Below are 14,947 nucleotides of genomic sequence, written 5' to 3' on the forward strand. Positions count from 1 at the left end.
CGGCGGATCTGTCTTGGTGGGGCGTGGAAGGCAATCTGTCCCAAGGAAAGCCTTTTCAACTTCCCCCATCGGTGGCCACGGTGATATCGGATGCATCCACTCTCGGGTGGGGTGCTCATCTGGGGGATCTGGAGGTCAAGGGCCTTTGGTCTCCAGAGGAAAGGTTGCTTCACATCAACCTTCTAGAATTGCGGGCGATATGTTTGGCGCTCAAGGCCTTCCTCCCTTCCCTTCGCGGTCAGTAGGTTCAAGTCCTGACGGACAACACGACCGCGATGTGGTACATCAACAAGCAGGGAGGAGTAGGGTCGCAGTGTCTCTGCAGAGAGGCTCTGCGTCTCTGGTCCTGGGCTCAGGACCATCAGATTTGTCTGATGGCAAATCATCTGGCCGGGGTGTTGAACGTTCGTGCAGACAGTCTCAGTCGGCAGTTCTCTGCCGATCACGAGTGGAGGCTTCACCCGGAGGTTGTTCACGACATCTTTCAGATGTGGGGGACTCCTCGGGTGGACCAGTTCGCCACTCACGAGAATGCGCACTGCCTGTCTTTCTGCAGTCTCCAGTATCCGATGCAAGGAGCCTTGGGGGACGCGTTTCAGTTGAGTTGGGAAGGTCAACTCCTTTACGCGTTTCCCCCCATACCTTTGATTCCTCGGGTTCTGAGGAAGATTCGCCAAGACCGGGCCCAAGTCATATTGGTCGCCCCGGATTGGCCAAGAAGGGTGTGGTATACAGATCTACTCCACCTCTCCTCTCACCCGCCTCTCTGTCTCCCTCACAGGGCAGACCTCCTCTCTCAGATGGAGGGGCAGGTTCTACACCCCCACCTCCAGACATTGCACCTTCATGCCTGGAGATTGAGCGGGGCAACCTGATTTCCTTTTCCCTCCCCCCTGACGTTGTGGATGTTATCTTGTCAGCCAGGCGTGACTCCACTAAGTCCATCTATTCTTATAGATGGTCGAAATTTGTCACGTGGTGTGGGGAAAGGTCTGTTGATCCTTTGAAGGCCCATTTGTCTAATGTTCTCCAGTTTGCCCTTTCTCTGGCGCAGCAGGGTCTTGCCGTTGCTACAGTGAAGGGCTATCTTTCTGCGCTGTCAGCTTTTCTCTGTTTGCCTGACCAGCCTTCTCTTTTTAAGTCACCTGTGGTTTTACGGTTTTTAAAGGGCCTTATTAATAAGTTTCCTCCTGTCCCTTTTATTGTGCCTCAGTGGGACTTGAATCTGGTCTTGACCTTTTTGATGGGTGCTCCTTTCGAGCCTCTCCACAATTGTCCCTTGAGGCTTCTTACCCTTAAGACGGTCTTCCTCGTGGCAATAACCTCGGCAAGAAGCGTAAGTGCGCTTCAAGCTCTTTGTCACAAGCCCCCTTTCTTGTCCATACATGCTGATCGAATGGTTCTCAGGACCAGGGCTGCTTTTCTGCCTAAGGTGGTAACTCCCTTCCACCTAGGACAGTCCATTACTTTACCTTCCTTCTATCCTCCCCCTCACCCTTCTAAGGAGGAAGAGAGACTGCACCGTCTGGATCCTAAGAGGGCGGTGTCCTTTTACTTGGACAGATCCAAGGACTTTCGTTTGGAAGACCAGCTCTTCGTTGGGTTTGCTGGCTGCAAGAAAGGAAGAGCGGTCCATAAAAGAACTTTATCGAGATGGATCGTCCTCTGCATAAAGATCTGCTACTCTGGCCGGTAAGGAAACCACCAGAGGGTATAAGGGCTCATTCAACTAGAGCTAAATCTTCGACCTCTGCATTGGCTAGAGGTGTGCCTGTAGAGGATATTTGTAGAGCGGCAACTTGGTCTTCCCTCCACACTTTCGCGAAGCATTACTGCTTGGATTCCGAGGTGAGGAGGGATGGTCATTTTGCACGCTCTGTCCTTCAGGATTTCCTGGTTTAGAAGAGTGGACACCCTCCTCCGGGAGTGGGGACTGCTGTGGGACTCTATTCACAAGGTGAGGAATCCACACGGCAGATGTATCTATCAGAAGAACAAGTTAGTTACCTTCGGTAACGCTTTTTCTGGTAGATACAATATCTGCCTGTGGATTCCTCACTGACCCACCCGCCTCCCCGTTTGTCCACTCTTCTTTGCCAGAGTCACTGTAATGTAATGTATATATATATTTTGTTGTCAAGGAAATGTTCCAATTTCTTTCCTGCTTTTGCTTAACACTGTGTGTTTTGCCTTGATTATGGTGTACTGTGTATACTTGTATATTTCTACTGTCATTGGTCCGTTCGTGTGCCTCGATGGCACGGAAAAAAGGGCGGAACTGATGTCATCATGCCGGCGTGGGCCTATTATAGGCGTCGGTGACGTCAGCGGAGTCGCGAGCGAGGTCGTGTCTCTATGACGTCAGGAGTCCACGTCGGCGCGAGGCTGCGAAAAAAGAATTTCCGAATGTTGCTGACGCAAGGGGTATTCACAAGGTGAGGAATCCACAGGCAGATATTGTATCTACCAGAAAAAGCGTTACCGAAGGTAAGTAACTTGTTCATCTGTGGCATTCTCCAGGTCGACAATTGTCGGAGAATAATGTTGGATGGCTTCATTCATTCTGCTGAGTCTTCTCTCTGTAGGCTGCTTACTTCAGCTATGGTAGATTTTGGTAGGAACTGATCTTTATCCGCTTTGCCTATGCTGTTTTATGCCTTCTACTCCTCCCTTTCTCATTTTCAGCTTCTTGCAGTCGGTTCACAAATGTAAATGCAAGAGTAGAATAAAGGTACCACAGTTCTCCTTTCTTTAGCTCTTTCCAGCACATACCCATGTCTCCCTTTAGCTTATTTTTTTAAAAAATGCACTGATTGATGACTTTTTCACTAGGGACTGGCTATGGGGTAAGTATGCAGGGATAGTAGACAGCCATGTATGATGCACACATGTGAGGACTATACCAGATGGCATTTGCCTGAAATTAATAGATGTAGAGACCGCTTCCTATCCCACCACTTGGTTGAAGGGTAGCCACAACTGTGATCATGAGAAAGAGCCTATGGATTTTGAGTATAGTCATTACCATTAGGGTGGCTTTGACTTTTCCTGCTCCACATTCAGTTGGGCTTTACTGTGTTCAGAAATGAAAGTATGAAGTTCAGCTTATCAGAAAGTTCCCTTGTAGTACTGTCTCAAAATAAGCACACATGCTATAGGATTTTAATGCCAAATCCGCTCTCATTCAGTCATATCAAAGACAGGCTCCCAAAGTAGTTGTAGGTAACTTGTGATCTCATTGTATTAATTTTCTATTTACTAGGGTTGAGCCTGTACAAGTATGCTCTAGCGCTTGTGTCCCGCTTACGAGACACTTGTATACAGAAATGGGCTTGTAGTCTGCCCGTTGCTTACCATTTGTTGGCTTGCGTGGCACTCTTCTTTACAGCCTCGTAATTTGTCACGGCAGGCCTAATATCATTTCCGTTCCTTTCTTTGGAGCAGGGACCAAGCATCGATTGATACAACGTAATCAGTGTTCGTCCGCTGTTTCCGACGTGATTGAGATTCTGTTTTGTTTGTTTTAGCTTTTAGTACCCTGCACACAGAAGGTGTGTGACTTGTAAAGACGTTCCTACCAGAACAAACAAAATTGCAAAGATTGTTCTATAGATAACTTTCTTCATTTTGCCAGGTCTTCTGGTCTCACATTGCATTCATGTTTTCTTTTATTTTTGATCGTGGTTGCTGTTCTCAAATGGTGAAAATTGTTTTTCTTATATGTAATTTTTTTAATTATGCTGTAACACATAATCGTGCAGTACACCCCAATCCACCCGCTCCAATCCATCTGACCCCACACCAATCCACTACACTCAGTCCAAACCACCCCAGAACAATCCAACCCACTCCAATCCAATCCACCCCACCCCACCCCAATCCAGACCACTCACCCAAATCCAGGCCACTCCAAATCACCACACTCCAGTACTCCCAAACAACCCCCCTCCAATCCAACTCACACCACACCAATCCGTTCCATTCAGTCCAAACCACCCCAGACCAATCCACCCCAATCCAGACCACTCTCCCAAATCCAGGCCACACCAAATCACCACACTCCAATATTCCCAACCCACCCCTCTCCAACCTGCTCCAGTCCAGAACAATCTGCCCCACTCCAATACAAAACAGTCTGTTCCACTCCAATCCAAAACAGTCTACCCCACTCCAATCCAAAACAGTCTACCCCACTCCAATCCAAAGCAATCTCCCTACTCTAATCCAAAGCAATCTGCCCCACTCTAATCCAAAGCAATCTGCCCCACTCTAATCCAAAGCAATCTGCCCTACTCTAATCCAAAGCAATCTGCCCCACTCTAATCCAAAGCAATCTGCCCCACTCTAATCCAAAGCAATCTGCCCCACTCTAATCCAAAGCAATCTGCCCCACTCTAATCCAAAGCATTCTGCTCCACTCTAATCCAAAGCAATCTGCCCCACTTCAGTCCAAAACAATCTGCCCCACTTCAGTCCAAAACAATCTGCCCCACTTCAGTCCAAAGCAATCTGCCCCACTTCAGTCCAAAGCAATCTGCCCCACTTCAGTCCAAAGCAATCTGCCCCACTTCAGTCCAAAGCAATCTGCCCCACTTCAGTCCAAAGCAATCTGCCCCACTTCAGTCCAAAGCAATCTGCCCCACTTCAATCCAAAGCAATCTGTTCCACTCTAATCCAAAACAATCTGCCCCAATCCAGTCTGCCTCAATCCAAATCAATCTGCCTACTGCAATCCAACTCAGTCTGCCCCACTCCAGTCCATCCTACTCCAATCCACCCCACTCCAGTCTGCCCTACTCCAATCCAAAACAGTCTGCTCCACTTCAACACACCCCAATCCAATCCACCTTACCCCATTCCAATCCAAAATAATCTGCCCACTCCAATCCAAAACGATGTGCCCCAATCTAATAAAAAACAGTCCGCTCCTCTCCACCTCACCCCAATACAGTAACCCTACTCCAATCCAATCTACCCTACTCCAGTCCTATTCACCCCCCTCCAGTCCCCCACACCAATCCAGCCAAATCCAATCTACCCCACCTCAATCCTCAATCTAATCGAATCCACCCCAATGCAGTTCACCCCACCCAGTCCAATCCACGTCAATCCAATCTATCCCACTGCACTCCAGTCTACTCCACTCCAATCCACCCCACCCGCTTCATTCCACCTCCCTGCAATCTTATTCTCCCCATTAAATCCACCCACTCTACCCCAATACACCCTAGCCAGTTCAGTCAGCACCACTTAATCCAATCCATCCAGCCAACCTCGCTAAAATCCAATCCAGTCCACCGCACTCCAATCCATCCCCTCCAGTACATTCCCCTCCAGTCCAATCCACTCCACCCCAAGCCATCCACTCCACTCTATCTCACACCACTCCAAACCACCCTACTCTAATTCACTCCTCCCCAAACCAATCTAATATACCACAGTCCACATCATCCCATTTCAATCCATCCCATCCCATCCCATCACACCACAACCCAATCCACTCTACCCAATCCAATCTATTCCAGTCAGTCCACCTCATTCCCTCAATCCACTGTACCCTATTACACCTCATCCAGTCTACTCCACTCAGCGACACTGCGCTCTACTGAACTCTACTCGCCTGTATGACATTCTACTCCCCCTATGATACTCTGCTCCCCCCTACAACACTCTACTCTAACTTGTACCGTCTGCAACACTCTACTCCCCCTCCCCCCCGTTACCCCCCCTCCCTGTCCCCCTACTCCACTCTAGGACACTCCATGCCACTAAACTTTAGTCATGCTGAACAGCAGCTACACTGTTGTGCAAAATGGCATAACCACATTGCCAAAGCCAATAAATAGCTCTTGTAAAGGTGCTACCTAATTGTTTTGCCAATGCTTGTTTTTATGTAGCACAAACTTGACCTAATGCCATCAGAGCACTTTGCAATGAGCACTTGATCACACAAGGTCACATTTTATTTTTTTAATTTTATTTCTGGCACATGAAGGTTAAGTAATTTTCTCAGAATCACAGGATGTTAGGGAGACACCAGGTCACATCTACTCCCGTCCATCAGGATTGTGAGATCTGCTGAACGTGATCTGTTTGGGAAGATTGTTCTTGAAAGAGGAAGATGCAGCTGAATGTCTTTAATTGCTCAAGCATGCCCTCAATCTTCCATGTCATTTGAATCTGAGCACAGGTCTCCAACACCGTCTGAAATAGAGCAAAGCCTAATTGATATCACAGTGAATCAAGTGTTTCAAAACTCCCATCATTCTCAGGACGTAGTTTGAAGAAAGCAGTGGTTAAGTATTTCTCGGTCTCTCTCCTTTGTCGTATTAGGGTGCGGGCAGGGGAGGTGCGCTGGAAATTGGTGTTTGAGTTTTGTAAGTGCTCCAGAGGTCTTGAGACCAACCCAGGTCTCCTGGTTTGGCAGTGAGGAGTTGCAGCAGGCAGCTTGTGCCATTTCTCTTGTGGATTTGCCAGTAACATATATGTCTAAAGTTTTTAGAAACAGGTTCTTGGAATTGTTTTCCTCTTTTTGTTGAGTATAAGACGCGAGGCTCCTTTTTAGAGGGTGTCCAACCTCATCCTGTTGGTTACAGTATTTCTGTGCCATTGACTTTCCTGGTTGTGGACATTTTTATATTTTTGGATGTTTGTGGATGGTTCGGTCACCTTACAAACTAGAATCAGGAAAGAAAGTTGGTAAACAGATTTTCATCCTGGTTCAAGTGGATATTTCAAACACCTATTGATATAAAATTACCATCAGTCTTTAAAACGTTTAATTAAAAATGACCTAAATGTATCCTCATCCAAATGAGCCTCCAGCTCACTTATATATCAGACTAAACCACCACTGCAGAGAATACGAGCTTAATTTTGGTCCAACTGCCTCTCCTCTTTATTATCGTTTTTTCCCAAAATCATTCTAGTGTGCCCATGTACATAATAAAGTAGTTCGTGCAGGAATTTTGTAGCTGGGATGCAGTAAGGCTATTGCTGACACTTCAGAGGCAGTTTGTTCCTCAGTTGGATCAGATCTGTTAACAGCTAATTTTGACAAATCCATACAGCCATCATTTGTATTGTAGCAATTCGGGAATTTCCTTACCGTAGCTGTGATTCTGTTGGCCAAAACCAGTGCTACATCCCCTTTAGTCTTCTCCTTTTTTCCTAGATAAATTCTCCAAGCAGGCATGATTGTCCTGTCCAAAAGTCCGTCCTACCTGCCAACCCATAATATATGCCTGTCTCTGCTAGAATTGTGCAACATTCCGTCCATCATCTTGTGTTTTGCTGTTCATCCTATGTGGGAAGGGTATGCCCAGACGTGGGTCCCGTGCTCACTAAGCCACTGGAGTCAAGCTATCCTGGCTGAAGACGGCGGATAGCCAGAAACCGGTCCTAGGATGCTTGATTCCGGTCCAGGGTAGACATGGCTTTGCATTTCGGGCTGGACTGTTCCCATGAGGCACAGGATCAAGACTGATTTGCATATAGCCATGTCTGAACTGCGGTGGCTTGGTGAGCAAAATAACGATGGATTAAACCCAGATCTGTGACTGGGGTGAATGTTTTGCCATTGTGTAACATTCCGTCCATCATCTTGTGTGTTTTGCTGTTGCTGCTAGAAAGCCTTTACTTTTGTACCGTGTATGTTGGAATTGCATGCCTAATGTTCCTCAGCTTTTGCATCTGTGTATCTTTGTATCCAGTAGCTCACAGTTTAGCTACAGTATGGACTAACTACATTCCCCAAAGATTCTACCAATGTTGGACCACCAATGTACTTGTCTCATCAGACCTCTTTCGCAAGAATTGATCAGTTGGTGTATCATTCTTTCCCAGTGTTAGACTGCCTTTCGGGTAGTCTGGCAGTCAGATGCGTCATTGTCTGTACTGTTCGTTTTGGTCCCGTCCCGTCCAGTCACAGATCAAAGAACCAAAAACAACTGCCCTCACACAGGCCATTTCAAGCTGTCCTGTCTGGCAGCACCACACTGTCCAAAGACCAGTCCCACACTTAATATTAGTGAAGGTCTGGAGTGTCTTCTATTCGAACAGAAGACCCGGTTTGAACCATCACTGCTGCTTCCACAAAGAGGTAGTAATTTCTGTCGCCTCCTTTGCACAGTTGCTGTGGACCCACTGGGTCCTTTATGATGCGTTTCCATTTTCTAGTTTCTTGCGTATATTGATCCAGGCCTGTCCGACTTCTCAACTGGATCAACCGTTTTATTATAATTGTTTGCATTGTCTTGGTAAAACTCTTTCCCACTACTATCCTTTTAACAAGCATTATTGGACCTAGTAGTTTTTCCAGTTTTCTGTAGCACGTGCATTCTGGTATGTGTGCAGACATAGGAAACACTGACTTGTTCATAAAGCAACATATAAGCTTACACCATTTTATATGTATACTCAATAAGCATGTGTGCACCCCCACATACAGAGCCCAGTCATTCACAACAATGTGCACGAGAGTAAAAATGACCGATTCATTTGGCAGCTGTATAGCATAATTAGATTTAAAATAATTAAAAATCAGACTAACAACTATAAGATAAAGTCCAAGTACAGGTTATTGATTGTAGGTTCTTCTTTTATTGTTGAGCACAAGATGATATGTAACAGCAGGAAACATAGGGTAACGTCTGAGCGATGTGCTCAATAGATAATGAATGCTGCAGTTCCACTTGTAATGTAAATGCTTTATTGTATGATTAAATAAAATCTTCACAATAATAAAAATAGATAACATTAAAAAAGACGCTGCAATGTAATAAATACTTCAAAACTGTGATATGGTTATAAATGATAACTTAACATTCATTTAATGTGGAAAAATGGAAAAGAGGTAAAGTGCGGAATTATTCTAAGGTACCAGAATTATAACAGCATGTCAGGTTCGCCCACCTGGTCCTTACCACTTAATGCAGAGTAAGTAACATTTCAAGGTAAGGTGCGACGTGCCTAGGATGCAAAAACTCAGCCAAGGTCCAGCATGCCTAAGGTGGGGAGGCTATCCAGTGCCTTTTCTTGCAGTCTAAGATAAGAGTAAAGTGTACATTTAGTTCTAGAGTGCAGATGTTATGGACACTGCCAATTTCGTATCAGGTAATGTAACATGGAAAACGAATGAGTTGCAAAGTTTAATCTAATATCCAAGTGATGCAAAGGTTATTTTAGATTCAAAGGTCAAACCAGCATGGAGGAAGACTTGTCAGAAATAGTCCCACAGTTCTGGCAGTAAATGGGATAACCGTATTCCAAACTTAAACCAGAATATGAATAACTTTGATGCTGTTTTTTCAAGGTCAACGAAATCTCACTAGTGGGGCTCTGTCACTTCGACTTCAAACATCTTCGGTAGTGGCTGATTCCAAGCAAAACTTCCAGTTATGAGTGTTATAGTAACTGAAAGACTTCAGGTATTGCATACCCTTAGCTGATGCGCTAGTATTAAAACATATTTTGCCATGCCCCACTTCTGAAACCCACCTCTGACATTCATAAAGCTAAAGCTTCAAATGAAATTAGGACCAGGAGCAATTTATCACCTTGAATTAAAAAAAATCATCCGATAACGTCTACAACGCCGAACAGAAAAAAGTCGCTTTAAAAGTTAAATTGTACTTTTTGAGAAGTGTTCTTTGTCCCCGCAGGCACTTTCCAATCAGTTAGTTGTGTATGAAAAGCCCAAAGAACAAAAATACTGTCACCTGTAAAAATCAAGCTTTTGCAATGCAATAGGTCTCACATTAAAAAAGTTTGAGCTATTGGCATTGCGTTATTATGTGCAACGCCAATAGATAAAACTTTCAGTAATGCGAGCACTATGCTTGTTTAAGCTTGATCTTACCTCTGGGATCCCATGACTCCTCATCAGGCCAGTGGCTTGTAGAAAAGAGCCTAAATGAGCCCCCTCGAGATAACGACATGGATGGACGCTGCATTTGCACGTGATTGGGGGCGTGGAGGCGGGGTGCTAGCAAGGACTCAGATGGCCTGAGCTGGCTAACCTAAAGAATCAATTGGTGATGTCAGCTGGGAGGGAAACCAGCACCAAAAGGCGGGACAGATGCACAATAAATAACCAACAAGAGAAAAGGAATTTTAAAAAGCAGCCCAACTAACCAACCAAAAGTAGTGGGCGTGTCGAAAGTCCCAGATAGCCCATTTACTAAATAACGCATGCCTCGCAGAGCAGCTCATACGCTGCCCAGGCTCAACCTAAAAATTTATCTTTTTTTCCCAGTCCACAGACTTTTTCAGATGTTCTCTCCACGACATCAAAGAACATGCCGACTCCTGTTTCATTAGGATTAGGAAATTTAGATTGAAACCTAGATTAGAATCAAAATCAAGTTCTGTTATATGAGGTAGAGAAACGTCTTTACTTTCAAACGGGCCTGCATTCCAATCTTTGCTTCAGGCTTCAATCACTCCTTCTACGGAAACAAAAGTGGTATACATTTTAAGTTGCATTTGCTAAAGGTTTCTGACAGGCCTGAAGTCTGTAGCTTGTATAGTTTGTTGGAATAAGGATAGAGGTGATCACCAATACTGCAGGGATTAATGAAAAGACAAGCATGGATTATAGGATGTTGCTAAGAGAACCCTAACATTTTCATCATGTGATTGTGTCAGATAAAATCTCTAGTATTTCTGGAAGTGTCAGTGTGAGTATTTAATGAAAATGTAGCCATTTTTGCTGTTGATCACTCCATTTTCTTTTCACTAGACTGCCATCAAGAAGAATAATCCCAGGAAGTACCTTCGCAGTGTAGGGGATGGAGAAATAGTGGAGTTTGATGTGGTGGAAGGAGAAAAGGTGCATATATTTTTGCCAGTTTGTGGGTTATTGTAACATTATTATTAAACTGTTGATTTTAATATTAATGAAACAACCTTTTGTAGGGTGCAGAGGCAGCTAATGTCACAGGTCCTGGTGGTGTTCCAGTTCAAGGTAGCAAATATGCAGCAGACCGTAACCATTACAGACGCTATCCCCGTCGAAGGGGCCCTCCTCGTAATTACCAGCAAAATTACCAGAACAGTGAGAGTGGAGAAAAAAGTGAAGGGACCGAGAGCGCGCCTGAAGAAGGCAGTCTTCAACAGCCACGCCCATTTCGCAGGCGTCGCTATCCACCTTACTACATGCGAAGGCCTTATGGACGCCGACCACAATATGCCCATCATCCTTTACAGGGGGAGGTAGTAGAGGTATGTTTTTAGGTCTGATCAACGGACCGCTTTGGCTTTATGTGGCTCAAAAATCTATTGTGAGCAGTGGATCAGCTCGGTGCATGTCATTGGCTGGCTTTCTTGACAATCTCATTATCATGCTTATTATTCCATGGCTGTTCTTCTTATTGTTGTGTGGGCCCAGCTCTGAACCAAAGCTTCTTTACTATCCTTTTAATCAGATGATTTTCATCTTTCTGCTTACATTCAGGCAACTGCTTTTTTTCCCCTTAGCTTTTGACACTCCATGGTAGTGCATGTGTTTCTTGCTCTCTCCCTAGTTTACTGCTTCCCGCGTTGGTACCCATGACCCACTGTGCTTTTCCAGTTGGCTCCACCCCTCCAGCGACACCCCTCCCAGCTTGTCCATCACCCCCAACATTTCCCATCCAACTCTGCTTTTATTTTCTAACAAAGGGCATTGCTCTCCTGCCCCTTTTTATCATCATGATGGACTGTCGTAGCATATTGACGCATGTATGTGCATGCATGATGACCAGTGAGCACATATACATTATGGCACTTTTGTCGTCCAATTCTGTCCAACTGGCAATAACCATGTTTTAACCTATTTTGAAAAATCGTTGGCAAAGCTTATAGGTTTGCATTGTTAAAGCCTAAGGCAATGAAATATCCAATGATTAAAAAAAGGGGGGGGGGGGGTAACTTGTTAATTTGTATGTATTTTCACCTGACTGGATTCTGAAAGTCTTTTAGAAATGTATTATTTTTAAAACATTCATGAACTCACTACATATTTTTAATCTTCCACCAAGGGTAACTGTGCGTCTCCAGCACGGATTTGCATGCTTTCATTATTTCACTTCTTTAAACTGGGAATCCCCAGTTGTAAAAAAAATGTTGTATATTTTTATTGAAAAGTACATATCGGATTATAAACAACACCTACATTTATTTTTTTAAAGGAGTATAAACAAATCAAATTATGGCCACACAATGAATTACTATGAAATGTCATCTTCTCAGAGTTGTACATTTTAAATAGTTGTGATGACCTTCACCTACCTAGAACTAATGAGGTGTAAGAATTGTGAGCTTCACTCTTCCCAGAGGCTTCCACCATTTGACAGAGCAACTATGAGCGATTCTGTTTATAAAATGAAGGACATGACTTGTAAGACATTTGGAATATTTATCCTGGTTCTGGATTTCGTGACACGTCAGGCATTTTTCACATCGTAAGTGCACACATATAATATATGTGTGTGTGTGTTTTGGCCTCGCTCTCAAGAAAAACCAAATCAGATATTGCAATCAGTCTGTAATTAACAATTCACAACCAAAATTCTTCACGTTTCACAGATTATTTGGATTACTTGGATCTGGCATTAGGGTATGTCAACCTTATTGGTAAGACATTTTGTGAAATAAATATTTTAAATAATTATATTAGAGAGCACAGGAAGAGGTATATCCCAAAAGAAATGTTAATGCTGTTTCAGAATTGTATAAGATTTGAGCAAAGTCTCAGATCTGGGACAAAGTTTTCTAGACTTTAAAGACCCCAGTAGAGAGAGACTGATGTTCGTGGCATGTGTAACTGTATATACGCATGCTGTACCTACTCCTGTCATCTAGTGTTGGGCTCGGACGAGTGCAGCTTGTTTTTGTTCGAAGAAGTAATTTCTGTACACAAGGTGTGGTAACTCCACCTATTGTAGGCAATGCACATGGGCATCGTCTCCATATTTAGATTGGTTCTCTCCTCTGTCATGTTCAGACGTGTATACGGGAGCTTCTGTTTGAAGCCACGTGCCTTTGGCACCGTCCCATTTCAATCACACTTTTCCGTTGGTCTACCGTCCCTGGGTTTACTTTGATGCTGTTTTTTCAAGGTCAACGAAATCTCACTAGTAGGGCTCTGTCACTTCGACTTCAAACATCTTCGATAGTCAAGAATGACTACATGATGGAAAGGGGTTCCTTTCGGTTCTGCTCATCTTGCCATGCCAAGTATCTCAGAACAGTCTTGCACGAAGTTTGTAACCTGTGCCTGTTCTCAGACCACCAAGAGAATGCCTGTGCGTGTGTAACAAGAAAACTCTTCGGAACTGAAGGGCACGTCTCATTACCTCTGCTTCAGAGATGCAGTGAGTATACTCAGGACATCTTCGGCGAAGGCGAGGAGGAAGGTCTACGGCAGCCAGGCACATCTGGTGCCCAATTCGAGGAGGCATTATCTTCGGAGGAGTCAGAGTCTGGTGTTGAAGCAGAGGCCCCAGCCAAATCCTGTTGCCGAGGACCACAGTAAGCACCACTCTCCTTCTGAGGCACCAGCCTTGAGTTCTCGGGCTGCCACTGCCTCATGGCCATGGTTGGCACCAAGCTACCGAGCCGACCCCATGCTCTTGCAACCCTTGGTGCTGAAGTCCACCTCAAAGCCTCATCCCTCGGCGTTGACCACCGCTTCGGTGCCAGATCTGAAGATGCTCACTCGGCCACAGTCAGAGTTGAAAGCTTCGGAGGTGAAATCTACTTTGCGTCATTCTGGACGCTGACCCTCTTTGACTCTATCCAGGCCAACTTCGTAGGAGGTCGATCAGCCAGTCCTGCAGCAGTTCCAACATCATCTAGACCCCGGCCAGCAGGACACGTGCAGGATCCTGGATAAGCCTGTTCACCCAAGGATCCCCACATGAGGAGACTGACTTTCAAGGAGGCTGTCCACCCTTTGTCCGGCCCGACACCCAAAAACCCTCAGCATCATGACAGAGGCATCTCTCCACTACTGCCTGGCCTTTCCAGACCTGCTCCTCCTCCTCCGTCCCCTCCTATTCCTATCTCCCTCTTGCTGCTTGTAGACCCTCGACCACATTCAGCACTGGATCTCCATATTCTGGGGATGGGAAAAGTCCAGGTTCTCTCTATGATCCCTATGATTTACCTTATGATCCCTTGGTTCCTGACCCTTGGGAAGACTGTCTATTAATTCTCCAGTAGACACGACCGGATTTGAACCCCGCTAAACCCTCTCCCACTGTCAATACCACCTCCTACCATGAGGTCCTGCACAGGGCAGGTGCTTTCCATAGTTGAGTTTTATGTTCAGCTTGAGGAAGAATATTTCCTGATGGAAACCTGTCCTCCACACAAAGGCCACTACAGTATCTGCCCATGTTGAAGGGTGTGCTTAAGCCTTTGGAGGCATCTTCAAGGAGCCTGTGAAAGCCAGAGTGATTACGCCCCGGGTTGACAAATAATGTAAGGCTCCTACCTCCAACCCCCCAACTCCAAACCACTCATCAGAGGGCAGTTCACTAGTCGTCCAGCACCAGGAATGCTGCCGAATTTACACAAGGGCCATGCTTTAATGCGAGAAAAACTCTCTCTGATCTTCTCCCCATTTCCCTCCTTCCTTGCCTAAGTAAAATCACAGAAAATGGGTCAATTCATAACTTGTGACCTACCCTAAAAGCTGCCCTTGACCAGGGAAAAAGTGCTGTATTGGTTCTATTGGACCTAATAGCCGCTTTCGACATGGTCTCGCATAACATTCTTTTTGACCGCCTCGAAGCCTATGGCATTTCCCAGTTTGCACTGGCCTTTTTAAAATCTTCCCTTTAAAACCGAAGGCAAGTCATTACTCATGGGCAATATCAATCAGCAGAAAAGCCTCTGCTCTCTGGGGTCCCACAGGGTTCGATCCTCAGCCCAGTACTTTTTAATGCATATATGGCCCCAC

At 45.2% G+C, this 14,947-nt stretch overlaps 1 protein-coding gene across 1 annotated transcript in view; it reads left to right on the forward strand.

The window, feature by feature from the left end:
- Window positions 1-14,947, forward strand: part of YBX1 (Y-box binding protein 1) — a 107,724-nt gene that overhangs the window by 55,078 nt on the left and 37,699 nt on the right. Inside the window, exons 4-5 of the mRNA XM_078643043.1 lie at window positions 10,742-10,831; window positions 10,918-11,223. Coding sequence (XP_078499169.1) covers window positions 10,742-10,831; window positions 10,918-11,223 — 396 coding nt within the window. The remainder of the gene's footprint in view (window positions 1-10,741; window positions 10,832-10,917; window positions 11,224-14,947) is intronic.

The sequence above is a fragment of the Lissotriton helveticus genome, chromosome 5_1 (genome assembly GCF_964261635.1).
Source record: "Lissotriton helveticus chromosome 5_1, aLisHel1.1, whole genome shotgun sequence".
Lineage (NCBI taxonomy): Eukaryota > Metazoa > Chordata > Amphibia > Caudata > Salamandridae > Lissotriton > Lissotriton helveticus.